Source organism: Mus musculus, chromosome 9 (genome assembly GCF_000001635.26).
Source record: "Mus musculus strain C57BL/6J chromosome 9, GRCm38.p6 C57BL/6J".
NCBI classification, from domain to species: domain Eukaryota; kingdom Metazoa; phylum Chordata; class Mammalia; order Rodentia; family Muridae; genus Mus; species Mus musculus.
In genome coordinates this window covers 101,001,991-101,016,311 of record NC_000075.6, presented here as the reverse complement: position 1 = coordinate 101,016,311, position 14,321 = coordinate 101,001,991, and the positions used below count along the sequence as shown (strand labels likewise).

The window sequence follows — 14,321 nt, the reverse complement described above, 5'->3', positions numbered from 1 at the left end:
TACCTGCAGTCAGGAAACAGAAATGAGAACGCTCCTCCATGGCTCCCTTCTGTTGTGTCATTCAGTGCAGCCCAGGATGCTGCAGCCCTGGATGCTGGGCTATGGGATGGTGCTTGTATTTACGGTGGGTTCCCAGCTCAACCCAGCCAGGCCCAGAGTTCGACTCCTACAAGATTGTGTTTGATAATACTAACCATCACAGTGTTCAATCAACGATTTGAAAAAGATGTTCTTAGACAGGCAGAGTGTGGGGCTGCACACCTTTAATCCCAGCCCTCAGGAGGCCGAGGCAGTCGGATCTCTACATTCAAGGCTAGTCTGGTCTACAAATTGAGTTCCAGGATTACCAGAACTTTTGCATAGAAAAATCCTGTCTCAAAACAAGCAATCAAGCAATCAAGCAAACAAACAAACCAAACAAGATGTTCTCAGAAGCTTAGAGCAAGGGTTGGGCAAGTATCCTTTTCCCTTATAATAAGGAAACAACCCATCAGAACTGAATGAAGCTGACCCTTCAGAAGCCACAGTTAATGATGACGATACACATCCGGGCTGGAGATGAGGCACAGTGGTTGCCCAGTATGGATCCTCAGCGCCTCAGAATAAAAAGCATGACCCTACCGAGGATGTGGCCTTTGTTGCCCCTCTTTGGTGCCAGATAGCCACTGTAGGTGTGCTTGTCACGGCTGGGGAAAGATAGCAGCGGGTCACATGAAATTCAGCAGTTTCTTCTGTCTCCATCCCGAAAGGGTTCGACTAGACTTCCCGAAAGGTGCTTCCGACAGTCCTGTGGCTGAAGTTATTTCCTGGTTTCCTAAAGCTGTCCCATCTGTCTTCTGTGATGTCTCATGGCTATATCCTGTTAGCCTGAGTGCTTGGGGGGTGGGGGTAGGGGTGGGGGTGTTCCATCATTTTTAGCTAGTCAGGAAATCACTTGAGTACATGAGTTTGAGACTAGCCTGGGCAACGTAGTGTGAGATTCCATTTAAAAAAACAAACAAACAAACAAACAAACAAACAAACTGATTTTATACCAACAAGAGAACCCTACCCCAAGCCCATAGCTCTTATGTTAAATACTTTTAGTGTACTTTTAAATTTCCTCTATGTTCGTTCTTTCTTCTTCTTCTTCTTCTTCTTCTTCCTCTTCCTCTTCCTCTTCCTCTTCCTCTTCCTCTTCCTCTTCCTCTTCCTCTTCCTCTTCTTCTTCTTCTTCTTCTTCTTCTTCTTCTTCTTCTTCTTCTTCTTTTGGGATGTCGGGAGACCAGGGCCTTGTTAAGTTGCCTCCATTGGCTTCAAACTCCTAATCTTCTGCCTCAGCTTTCAAAATTCTGGGAGTATAAGCATGCTCTACTATGCTTGTCTAATTTTTTATTTTTTATTTTATTTTATTTTTTTAAAGATTTATTTATTTATTTATTATATGTAAGTACACTGTAGCTGTCTTCAGACGCACCAGAAGAGGGCATCAGATCTCATTACGGGTGGTTGTGAGCCACCATGTGGTTGCTGGGATTTGAACTTGGGACCTTCGGAAGAGCAGTCGGGTGCTCTTACCCACTGAGCCATCTCACCAGCCCTACTTGTCTAATTTTTTAAACTGTACTTTAAAAAATTAAAAATAAGTAAGCATACAAAATAATAGTTGCTTTTCTGTCTCTTTCTTCTCTTCCTTCTCCCACCCCAAACCCGACAGGGTTTTATATAGCCTAGGCTAGCCTAGAACTTCTTAGCCTCTTGCCTTTGTCTCCCAAGTGCTGGACACACCACCACTTTTAGCTTAAATATATATTTTTCTATATGTATATTATTGTATTTTGCTTATATTAATCTCAACCCCATTGTAACTTTTTTTTGAATGTTCAGTGATTGCTTCCAGGTTGCAATAAGTATCTCAACACAATCTCTTTTTAAAAATCATTATATGTATGTATGTATGTATGTATGTATGTATGTATGTATATAGTTATTCATTTGTTGTTTTTTGAGACAAAATTTCTCTGTGTAGCCCTGGCTGTCTTGGAACTTGCTCTATAGACCAGGCTGGCCTCGAACTCAGATCCACCTGCCTCTGCCTCTTGAGTGCTGTGATTAAAGATGTGCACCACTATCACCTGGGTACATTTACTTAATTTTATGTATGTGTGGATGCATGTGTGTATGTGCTTATTGCATGTGTTTATGTGTGTATACACATGTGTGTTTCAAGTTATAAGCCCAAATACAGTGTTATAATTATTACTTTATTTGTTCTTTATTTCTAAACAATTACTTTTAAGTGTGTGTGTATCTGAGTGAGTCTGCCAGTAGTGTACAGATGCCTGTGGAAGATCCCCAGGAGCTGGACTCACAGGCTGTTGTATGTCTCCCCATATAGGTACTGTGATCTGGAGACAATAAATGCTTCTAATCGCCAAGCCATCGCTCCAGTCCCAAATTAAGAAAAGAGAGTTTTATGCAATATGTTTTTATGTATGTGTATGTATGTGTACAGCTATGTATGTGTATGGTGACCTGTGGAGGTCAGAAGACAGCCCCAGCTGTCGGCCCTTGCCTGCCACCTTGTTTTGAGAAAGGGTATCTTTTATTCCTTCTGTGTATTCCAAGGTAGCTAGCCTGTAGGAATTCTCCTGCCTCTGCCTCCCATCTTGCTATAGAAGTGCTGGGTCCATGGACCTGCAAGTGACTCTGTCTGACTTTGGGTTCACATGTTTGCAGTTATCCACTGAGCTGTCTTCCCAGCCTCCAGCGTTTGGTCTTTAATCACAGGTTATCCATTGTTCATGATCTTAATTACTTCTCAAGGATTTGGGTTGCTGTCTGGCGTCATTTCCTTTCACCTCAAGAGACACCTGGAGCTGGTATTAGACTGGAGGAAAACCTTAATTAAAAATGCTAGACTCTCAGGTGTCTCAATCTTCTTTGGTGTTTAGCCTCCTCCTCCCCCCCCTTATTTCTTTTGGAGATAGAGAGGAGATAATCCTTGAGCCTCAAACTATTTTCCTAGAGCTTGAGGCTTTACTTTCTTCATAACACCTTTGCCCACACAACCCTCCTGTGTAGTCTTTCCCCTCACAGCTACCAGGCCTTGTCTGAGGATGAGCAGATGATGAAGGCCACTTAATGGCACCTGCTTTGGTGACTCCATTTCCCACCTTCTGGGAGCTTCTGTGGAGGGTGTACGTAGAGGTCAGGGCTACAAGCAGGCTGGGTGCAGGCTGCTTCTCCACTGGACCTAACAGTGGCTGGGACCTATAGCTCACATCGTGGTGAGGAAGTGATGTCAAGACAAGGGAACACTCTTTGTTTCAGAAAGTGACCCATAAACTGCTCTTCCGTTATGAGGACACGTTGCACACATAATTTTGGAAGCACTCTCCTGATTGGATCTTTTGCCTCCTGCATAGAGATTTCTGTGGAAGCAAAAGCTTTTATCTTCCTGCAGATAGCTGTGAGTCCTTCTATAACCAGATCCTTTGTTTCTCTGTGTTGGCAGAGGAATGTCACAGCGTCTGGAGTCATCCCGCAGATTTCTCTGATCATGGGCCCGTGTGCTGGTGGGGCCGTCTACTCCCCTGCCCTAACAGACTTCACATTCATGGTGAAGGTAAGAGCTGTGCCTGTGGCTGGTGTCCTGTCGCTCTCATCTGCTGTAAACAGAATGCCTGACCCACATCTAGTTCCTTATCTGAGTTCTCATTGGTGTTTGGTGGAGCCAAGATACGGTGCGAGTGGAGGGAAGGTTTTGGCCCGGCATCTGTGGTGCTTATGTGCCCAGAGATTTTATCTGAGATCTGAATTGCAAATGGCTTCCCATAATCAGAAGGACTCGACCCTTGCCCAGACTGATGGCCTTTCACTGCCGAGGGCTCCCTTGGGAGGGTCAGGTGTGGTCTGTTGTATTGGGAAGTGGCTCCTGGTGTCCTGTGTTTCTGCCTTTACCCGTGTGCTATTTTACTATCCTTTTTGTAATGCTAATGGAAACGTGATCTTCAGCTTCTGTTGGAGAGGTCTACAGTACCATATCACCTGCCTTTAATAGGATGAATTTTAATTTTTTTTTCAGGGCAGGGATTTTCTGTGTAGTCCTGGCTGTTTGGATTAAGGGTCTGCACCATCACCACCCAGCATTTATTTATTTTTTTTTTATTTTACTTTTTGAAGTTTTGTTTTGTTTTGTTTTGTTTTCCAGACAGGGTCTCACTATGTAGCCCTGGCTGTCCTGGAACTCACCATGTAGACCAAGCTGGCTTGGAACTCACAGATCAGCCTGCCTCTGCCTCTTGAGTGCTGGGACTAAAGGTGTGCGCCACCACTGCCCTGCTGTGATAAATTATTTCTAGATGGAATCTCCTTAAACTTTTAGGTGGGTAACTCTCCTTAATGCGATAGTTAAGATAGAAAGAAAGGCTGTTTGTTGTTTTGTTTTGTTTTGTTTTTTTGTTTGTTTTTAATGTTCAAAACCTCAACAGTAAATACCATGACAGAGAAAGGCTGTCTCCTGCAGCAGGAGGCCAGTAAACAACTTCTCCTTGTCTTCTTTTAGTGGTGTGGGGTGAGTGAGAAAACTCGGTGGTTAATGTGGTTGAGAGCACTTAGTACTCTTCCAGAGGATTCGGGTTTGGTTCCCGGCACTCATGTCAGGCAGCTCACAACTGCTGTGACTACAGGTCCAGGGACTCCAGTGTTCTCTTCAGGCCTCTGTGGGTACCTGCACACATGTGCCCCGCCCCCCACCCCCATCCCCATACACACATTTAAAAGGCAGTTAAAGTAAGGACAGAGGGCTGAGGCTGCAGAAGTGTGAACTGCTATAGAGCTAATAGGTGGTCTCCGCTTACTGGGAGAATTCCAGAGCCTAATAAGGTCAAGAGTCTCCCACCTGAGGCCACTGAGCTTTGACACTGACCACGGTCACCAGCTGAGGAATTCCCAGTTCCTCCTCAGTCTGCTCCGAGGCTGCAATGCCAGCTGCCAAATGCTAAGGAATACCAACTTCTTTAGCCCGCGTAGGAACTGAGCGCTTGTGGAGCTAAGAGCCCTGTTACCTGAAGCCTGCGTCAGAGCTGTAGCAGTGGGGTACCACCTGTGACTGCTTCTACCTTCCTTCTGTTGCAGCTTGCTTCTGTCACATGCCAAGGGACACAGACACTGCAAAGCAACAGCCCTTGAGCAGTTTTCTTCTGGCCTGCCATGATTTCTGTCTGGGCAGAGCGAAAGGACCTCAGCCAGCTGGTTGGGTGACACAGTCACCCTTGTCAGAGATCATCTGACTGGATGATCTTTTGCCTGCTCTCCCTCACTGGCGTATACGGTTTTGGTTACCATTAAGTTAGAATAAATTTTGAAATCAAAAAGTGTGGCCAGGTGCTGTGATACACATATTAAATTCCATTGCTTGGGAGTCAGAGGCAGGTGGATCTCTGAGTTCAACCCTGGTCTACAGAGCAAATTCCAGGACAACCAGGGCCATACAGGGAAACCCTGTCTTGAAAACTTAATAATAATAATAATAATAATAATAATAATAACAATAATAATAATGTGTGAGACCTCAAACTTTGTTTTTTGTCTGATTATTTTGGCCATCTGCAGATCTGTGATGGTGCTATGTCAGTTTTAGGCTGGGTTTTCTGTGTCTGCTTTTTACACCCTCATTGGGGCGTAGCTTGGGGACACACTGACTCTGCTTGCTGCTTTAGATAACCTGGGCAACTGATTTAAGTGTAGCTTCTAGTTGTGGTAGCTCACACGGTAATCTCAGAACTCAGAATGCTGAGACAGGAGGATTACTGCAACTTCAGCAGCGGCCTGCTCTGCAGAGAAAGCATTAAACTGCACAAGGCGATGTGATGTACCCTGCCCCTGTCTCAAAAACAATCAGACAAGACAAAAAAAAAAAAAAAACAAAACAAAAAACCAAACCAAACCAAAACAAACGTGTTAATTGTGTTGATGTTTTCAGCCACTAGCCCTTAGTTTTACTGAGTTTGTAGTGGTTTCCTTTCTGTTTTTCTGGTTCTTTTCTTCGGGTGGCTTTAGGTTTAGTTCCCCCACCCCCACCCCCAATTCTTCAGTTGTAAAGCTTTTTTGTGGCTTTTTCCAGTATGGCCCCTCCTGACCGTGAGTATGCTCCATGAACCTTGATATGCTTTGGTTTCCCACAGTCTCAAGATCATTTCGGATTTCTCCTGTGATTCCTCCATCATGCATTGATTCTTTGTTTAATTTCTAAATGTCGTAAATTTTCTGTTCCTGCTGCTGTCTGCAGAGTCACTGCAGTGTGATTGATTTCAGTCTTGCGAGGTCTACAGAGTCAAATATTGTGGGAAACAGTTTACTTAGACCCCACATCCCAGGGTCTTAGCCCATTAATGTCCCATGTAGGTTTTTCTTTAGTACAGAATTCATGTGAGGGTTTATATATGCTCAGCCTAGGGAGTGGCACTATTAGGAGGTGTGGCCTTGTTAGAGGAGGTGTGGCCTAGTTGGAAGAAGTGTATCACTGTGGGCATGAGCTTTAAGACCTTTGTCTTAGCTACGTAGAAGCCAGTCTTAGCTGTTTTCAGAACAAGATGTAGAACTCTCAGCCAGGCCGGCCTGGATGCTGCCATGCTCCTGTCTTGATGTAATAGATTGAACCTCTGAACCTATAAGCTAGCCCTAATTAAATGTTGTCCTTATAAGAGTTACCTTGGTCATGGTGTCTATTCATAGTAGTAGAACCGTAACTAAGACAATACATTTTGGGGGGGTCACATCTCTTTGAAAGTCCCCCACACCCTTCCCCACCCACTCCTCCACCCACCCACTCCCACTTCTTGGCCCTGGCGTTCCCCTGTACTGAGAGGCATATGTGCTGGGAATTGAACCCATGGCCTTCTGCACACTAGGCAGATGCAATGCCTTCTGAGCTATGGCCCATGTCCTGATTACTGGCATTTTTCAAGGTTATAAGATAATTTACTTTGTCCTCCAGTGTCCATTTATCCAACGTGTCCTTAGGATTAGATTCGTGGTTGGGAGGCCTGGTCCGTCTATGGTCTATGGCATTTGTGGTGATGGTCCTCCATTGAGACACCAGTCATGCACCATGTCCCATGCCTTCTTCGGGAATTTGTCTCCCTGTGTTCTGCAGTGACTGCTCATCTGCCCATCATGATGCTGATTTGGTAGCTGAGGTTTGTCTGGCTTTCCATCGGTTATTACACTCTTTGGAGAGACCCTTCAGGACTACTCAGATCTCCTCTGCACCCACTGATGTTTCTTATGCAATCCTCGATGGCTGCATACGTAGTTGTCGGAAGAGCCTAGGTTCTTCCTAACCCACTTGTGCTTACACTGGGCACAGTGGTGCTTGTTGCAGTCCCAGCAGCAGGGCCTCAGGGCCAGGCTGGCAAGATGGCTCAGTGGGTAAACCACTTGCCTTGCAAGCCTGAGTTTGATCATTAGAACCCTTGTGAAAGCAGAGAACTGACTCCCCAGAGCTGTCTCAGACCTCCACGCACAAGTGTCATGGTGCATGTGTGCCAGGTCTCTCTCTCTCTCCTTTTCTCTCACAAGATAAGAAATAATGACCCACCCGGGCGTGGTGGCGCATGCCTTCAATCCCAGTACTTGGGAGGCAGAGGCAGGCAGATTTCTGAGTTCGAGGCCAGCCTGGTCTACAGAGTGAGTTCCAGGACAGCCAGGGCTACACAGAGAAACCCTGTCTTGGGGGGGGGGGAGAAAGAAATAATGACCCTATCCCCTTCCCCGGCCTGTATTTTTTTTTAAAAAGATTTATTTATTTATTATATGTGTACACTGTAGCTGTCTTCAGACATACCAGTAGAGGGAGTCAGATCTCGTTATGGATGGTTGTGAGCCACCAGACCTTTGGAAGAGCAGTAGGTGCTCTTAACTGCTGAGCCATCTCACCAGCCCTGTATTTTTTAAATTATAATTATTTTATATGTATGGGTGTTTTGCCTGTATATATGTGTATGCACCATCTGTGTGCCTGGTGCCTGTGGAGGCCAGAAGACTGCCAGGCCCCCTGGGCACTGGAATTACAGATGGCTGTGAGCTGCTGTGTGAGTATTGGAAATTGAACCCAAATCCTGTGTAAGAGCATCCAGTATGTGTGAGCTGAGTTATCTCTTTCCCCTGCGTGTACGCTTTGCCTATTCTGGAATAGTGTAGTTGGAGTCTCCTCGTTAGTGGCTGTATGGAGTCTCTTCAGACTGGCTTCCATCCCTAACTTAGTCTTACACATTTAAGTTTCCTCACTTTCCTGGCATGGTAGTTTGTGTCTTAGTACCAAATACTATTTCATTATCTATATCTTTTAGGGATTAGTTTTTCTCTTTACCTGCTGAAGGAACATCTTGGTTCCTTCCAAGCTTCAGCAAGAAAAAATAAAGCTTATACGGCTATAAACAGCAGGGTCTTGTATGGATTGGGGATGGCGTCATCGGATGTCTTGGGTAAATGCCCCAGGGTGCACTGCAGAAACCAGTGTTGAATAGGGCTTTAGTTTTAGAAGAAGCTGCCAGACTGTCTTCCAAAGTAGGAACTTCACCATGCATTCCCAGGGATTGAACCTGGGGTCTAGCCCAGGCAAGCATTCTTCACAACTCCTCGCCTTAATCTAGACAAACACTCTGCACGAGAGCTCTGCTCCCTTCAAAGGTCCTCGGACTTCGTCAGCTTGTCCTTGGGCTCCAGGGTTGGTTCTTGGTTTGATTGGTGCTTGGTTTTGGGGCAATGCAATCGCTGTCTTGACTACTATATTTTTAGCATGTTTTAAGATTTATATTTATTTTATTGTGTAAGAGTGTTTTGCCTGCATGTCTGTGTGTACCGTGTGGGTTCAGTGCCCACTGATGCTAAAAGAAGGTGTCAGACCCCCTGGAACTGGACATAAAATACATAAATGTAATTTTTAAAAAAACTTTAAAAAAAGACAAACAACAAAAAGAAAACACATATTTTACAAGTTAAAGCCAGCACTGATTCCTGAGGTTGATCCAATGTAAATAAATCCATTTTACATAGAAATCTAAGAATCCCAGGAAAGTATGCTGAAGTTTATTTCAGCGTTATGGGAAACATAAAGCTGACTGTGGGTTCCCCTGTGGAAACATCACTAGACTGGGATCAGTTCCCAGACCCCAGGGGCCAGAGTCTCCTGCAGCCTCAAGCTCCCTCAGTGCAAAATGTACAGCTTCCTTAAATAATAAAATCTCCAGTAGCTTAGAACAGGGCTCCTAGGTCTGATAAAAGACGGGGAGAGCATTAATCCTGCAAGGCACTTTCGCAAAATTTGTATGTTTATGAAAAATGCTGTAACTGACGTCCTTACCAAGAATGTTGACAAAGTGCAGGTCACAACCTGTTACCCCAGGCGGGTCCTGCCATCCTCGGTAGAAATTAAAGATTCAAATTAGTGGAAAGCAGAAGGTGCTCACTGTCCACGTTTGGAAAGGGGACAAGGAGATCCAGGGAACCCCGATGTCAGTCTTCGGTCCTGAAGGGAGACTGAAGTTTAAACTGAGGAATGTAAGCAGGTCTGGTCAAGGTGTGGTCCCACCTACCACAGACTCCTCCTCCTTTAGCCTTAGCCTGACAGTTGCCAAGGAATCCCCTCTAGCTGGTGGCCGGTCCTTTCCAGATGAGACTCCTGGGGAAATTCTCATTTCTTTATGGCCCATTGTTTCTATAAACCAATATATTGAGGGATTCATGGACCTGTTTAGATTGTCTTCATTTCTGCTAGACCTATAGGTCATTTTATTATCTTAGAATGTCAGTTGCAGCCCGAGAAATGGATGGCACCAGACTGTTTACAGAGTTTTTCAAATATTTTGAAATGTATAAAACAGATGTCTAGGGTACTTTGCTTTTGGCATTTGTGATGACAGAGGCCAGATGAGCCATCTATCAGAATGTGAATTTTAGCCCAGAGGGAAGATCCTGTCGATCAAGTATTCCTCTGTGGGAATTATTCTAGATATTGTGGTGGTATAAAACTTCAGAATAATTTTCCATGATGGATATTTTTTTCTGACAGGAACCTGTGATCTAACAGTCTTCCCCCACCGGCTGGCAGAGCTGCCAAGCCTGTTTTTATTGCCTGGTATTGTAGGATGTCTTCAGATATAGTCTTGATTTAGTGCCTAGGGGCCAGCTCAGTGTGGGGTCTTTTTGAAGCACTTGGTCCTCCTGGGCCAGACTTGTACTGTTTGCTTTGGCCTCTCCCAACTGGTTCTGTCTGGTTTATTCAGTTTGGCAGGAATGCGAGGCTGCAGGACTAGAGGTGTGTTTCAGGCGCTGTGCCATTTCCAGGTGCTGGGCCATCTCAGCTTGTATTTCCTCTTTCCCCTTCTCTTCTGCGCTTTAAGATTTAGCAGTTGCTTCTAATCAGACTGCAAAGCATTGTTGAAACACTGCTGTTCTTTGGCATATCTGGAGGCAAATTCTCATTCCCTTTATCATCCCACATTCTTTGAAATATCCAGGTAGCTCCTCGGGTGTCTTTCTCAGCCACCTCCTCCCCTCAGCTCTTCATAGCCTGTACAGTAACTTTCCCTTCTAGAGCTGTTGTGTTTCCTGATGGGTGCCATCTCAGAGAGACACCTTTCCTGCTACCACATTCTGCCACTTTCTTAGCCCTTGTAGCTTGAAAACCCTTGCTTCAGAACACTACACTATAGCGACCATGGAGGGGGGGACTTTAGGGGTATTCTGCAAATGTGTGCCCTGAGTCCAAGCGCTACCAGGGCAGCTTCGGTGTTCATTATGAGTGGCTGCTGAGGGGCCAGTGCTAATGTGGAGGAACCCCACCTCATGTACTGTAGTGTCCGAATCGGGGAAGTTTTCACAGCCCCTGGTTAAGGGGGTCCCCACTCTGTGTATCTAGCGTGGAAGCTGCACACTGCCCTGGTGCCACTGGGGCTGCCCTGAGCAGTTTAAGACTTAGAAACGAGCTGCCCAATAGCTTCTCCCTGACCTCTGGGGTGGCATGAGAAGGGCACTATCAGCTTTTGAGGAGGAAGCTGTGCCCTTGGGGTCCTGTGGGAAGCCACATGCACCGTTGCAGAGTGGCGCTGGCTACTGCTGGCAAGTTTGGGCAAACAACCAATGTGTACATATTGCAGTAAAGTTTTTTGCCAAGACACTGCCTGGCCCAGGCATGATAATGAGGTTCTGAGAGAATAACCAATCAGATGAGGAACATGCAAATGAGGTATAGTGCATAACCAATCCGGGTGTGAGACACGCCTCTCCTAGGCCTATATAAGCAGCACCAGTTCTGGGCTTGGGGTCTCTTCGCCTCTGTGATCAAGCTCTCCCAATAAACGTGTGCAGAAGGATCCTGTTGTGGCGTCTTACTTGCTGGCAAGTGGGGCGTCCCACAGGGTCCCATCTTACTTTGGCCTTTTTGGAATCGGGGGAGTTACTGTCTTCAAGTACTTTATCCTCTCAACAGTCACCACCCTCTCTGGCCGACTAGTCTCTCTGTCTTGCCCCTGTTAGTCTCAAGGTCTCAGGCTAGATCTGAGATGTCCCATGTTAGGTCTCTAGGTCTCAGGCTGGCCTGAGATGTCCATAAATGATCCCAGACTGGGCCAATAGGAAGATTTCTGGTGGCTAGATAAAGGCCAGCACACCTCAGGAACTCGTGAAACTAGTTCCAATCTGTCCTAAAAGGTCATTTCTCTTCTGACAGAAGGGACATATGGCTCTACTGAAATATACCTGTGGCTGCAGAGCAAAGCCCAGGTCGGCCTCCAGCCTCCCTCAGTCCCTGCTCACAGTACTTGTCATACATTTCACAGTCCCTACCCTGAGTGCTCTCAGCTCAGACCCCCACTCTCTTTATGTCTCCCACTTGTTCCTCTACTTGTTATGCCCCCCATTCTCTATGCTCCCCAGTCATGTCCCCTACTCTATATGTCCCTGTCTTAGTTAGGGCTTTGCTGCTGTGCACAGACACCATGATCTAAGCAACTCTTGTAAGGACAACATTTACTTGGGACTGGCTTACAGGTTCAGAGGTTCAGTCCAGTATCATCAAGGTGGGATCATGGCAGCCTGCAGGCAGCAATGGTGTAGGAGGGACTGAGAGTTCTACATCTTCATCTGAAGGCTGCTAGTGGAAGGCTGACTTCCAGGCAGCTAGGATGAGTGTCTTAAGCCCACATCCACAGTGACACACCTACTCCAGCAGGGATACCTTCTAATAGTGCCGCGCCCTAGGCCAAGCATATACACACCATCACAAGGCTGAAGAGGTGGCCCAGCAATTAAGAGCACTGGCTGCTCTTCCAGAGGTCCTGAGTTCAATTCCCAGCAACCACATGGTGGCCCACAACCATTTATAAAAGGATCTGGTGCCCTCTTCTGGCATGCAGGTGTACATGCAGCACAGAAATCATCCATATAAAATAGACAAAATACACACCATCACAGTCCCCCACTGTTTATGTCCCCCACTCTGTATGTCCTCTACTTTTTATGTCCTCCAGACTTTATCTTCCCACTCTGTATGTCCCCCACACCTGCTATTCTCACTATCCTTTCCTGTAATTTGAAGTAAATTTTGCCTAAAATCAGTACATCTAATTCTTTTGGCAATTGTTGGCCAGATAAATCTTTCTCCATACCTTCAAAGTGGGAATTAAAAAAAAAACCCATAAACATATGTAATTGAATCTTATCGGTATGTTTTGAAATTCTTTACAACAAAAAATTTAAAAGATAGCTTTTTTTTTTTTTTTTTGATTGTTTTGCTTTTTTTGCTTATTTGCTGTCTGTCTGTGCGTTGCTCTCAGAAACCAGAAGAGGGCATCAGATCCCTAGATTTGGAGTTACAGATGGTTGCGAGCTGCCCCACGTGAGCACTGGGACCCAAACCCAGGTACTCTGAAAGAGCAGCCAGAGATTTTTAACTGCTGAGCCATCTCTCCTGTGTTTTAGACGTTTTTAATCCCAACCTGGAGTTCCTACCCTGCTTTAGATTATTTAGTTCCCAGATAGGCCTTAATCAGCACTAGAGCTGGGCGGATATCTACCCTCTATGCTGTTAAGATAAATTTTCCTATCTATAACTCTGAGTTATTATTTGCTATGTTTCAGCTGAGCTGCTCTTAACTCTAACTGGCGTGCTTTCTGGGCTGCTTATCATGGTTTCTCTCTCCTCCCCACCCCCACCCTTTGTGGTCCTCCTCCAATCCTAATCTAGGGAACCCTAGACCCCGCCTATGTCTCTTCTGCCCCGCTATTGGCTGTCGGTATCTGTATTCACCAATCAGAAATAACTTGAGGAGCAAGGTCACATAACATCACTTGGTTTTAAGTGGGGACTCTCATTTCTGGGGCAACCAGGTCTTGGGGGCGGTGCTTAGCATCATAATACATAGCAAAAGACCAAACCTCGTGCAGGGCGTGGTGGCACACGCCTTTAACCCCAGCACTTGGGAGGCAGAGGCAGGCAGATTTCTGAGTTCGAGGCCAGCCTGGTCTACAAAGTGAGTTCCAGGACAGCCAGGGCTATACAGAGAAACCCTGTCTCGAAAAACCAAAAAAAAAAAAAAAAAAGACCAAACCTCAACACTCCGGCCCCATAAAGACAGCTTCTTACCCCGAAGTCCAGGTTGTTTGCAAACTTAAGAACTTTGAATTTAGCCTCTCAGGGCTGGGGTTAAAAAGTCTGTACCACTGTGTTACCGGTGACTGAGGTTCATAGCTTCTTAGGCAAGAATAAAATAATGGCTCACACAGATTAACAAAATAGTAATGTAACGTCACTCAAAGCAAAGATACAGACCAGAAATACACGGTTAAGATTGACAGAGGACTGTGGGAGTGGAGGTACTGAAGACCTCCATAATTGTTTGGGCTTTGATGGGGTTCAAGGGAAGGAGGAGTGTGTTTCCTAAGGCGTATAGTTTGGGTGGTTCTTCATTTTAAAAACTTTTAAGAAGGTTTATTTTATTTTATATGTGTGTATACTTTGCCTGCATGTATGTCTGTGCACAGCATGCATGTAGTACTTAGGGTGGCCAGAAGAGGGCATCAGCTACCCTAGAACTGTGCTCTTAACCACCTACCCTCTCCATTGCCTGGTTTTCTGTTTTAATTAACAAATATAGTTCCATTTTCAGAAGGCATATACCTTCTGATAATGCATTTGATTTTAATCATGTGCACGACAAATTATGCAGAGGCGTAAGATGGTAAATGGGAGATTCCTCCCTAGGCAAACACGATTGCCTTCGTGTGCATGTATCCACAGATCTCCATCTCCATCTTTTTTCTCTTTTCTTTTCCTTTTT

The 14,321-nt window shown here is 45.5% G+C and overlaps 1 protein-coding gene across 3 annotated transcripts in view; it reads left to right on the top strand.

Moving 5' to 3' along the window:
- The window catches only part of Pccb (propionyl Coenzyme A carboxylase, beta polypeptide), a 52,909-nt gene that overhangs the window by 18,629 nt on the left and 19,959 nt on the right, over positions 1 to 14,321 (top strand). For 2 of the 3 annotated variants that reach the window (XM_006511370.2, NM_025835.3), the window contains one exon: positions 3,497 to 3,607. The exons of the other annotated variant lie outside the window; for it this stretch is intronic. In XM_006511370.2, coding sequence (XP_006511433.1) covers positions 3,497 to 3,607 — 111 coding nt within the window. The remainder of the gene's footprint in view (positions 1 to 3,496; positions 3,608 to 14,321) is intronic. 3 annotated transcript variants of the gene reach the window in all.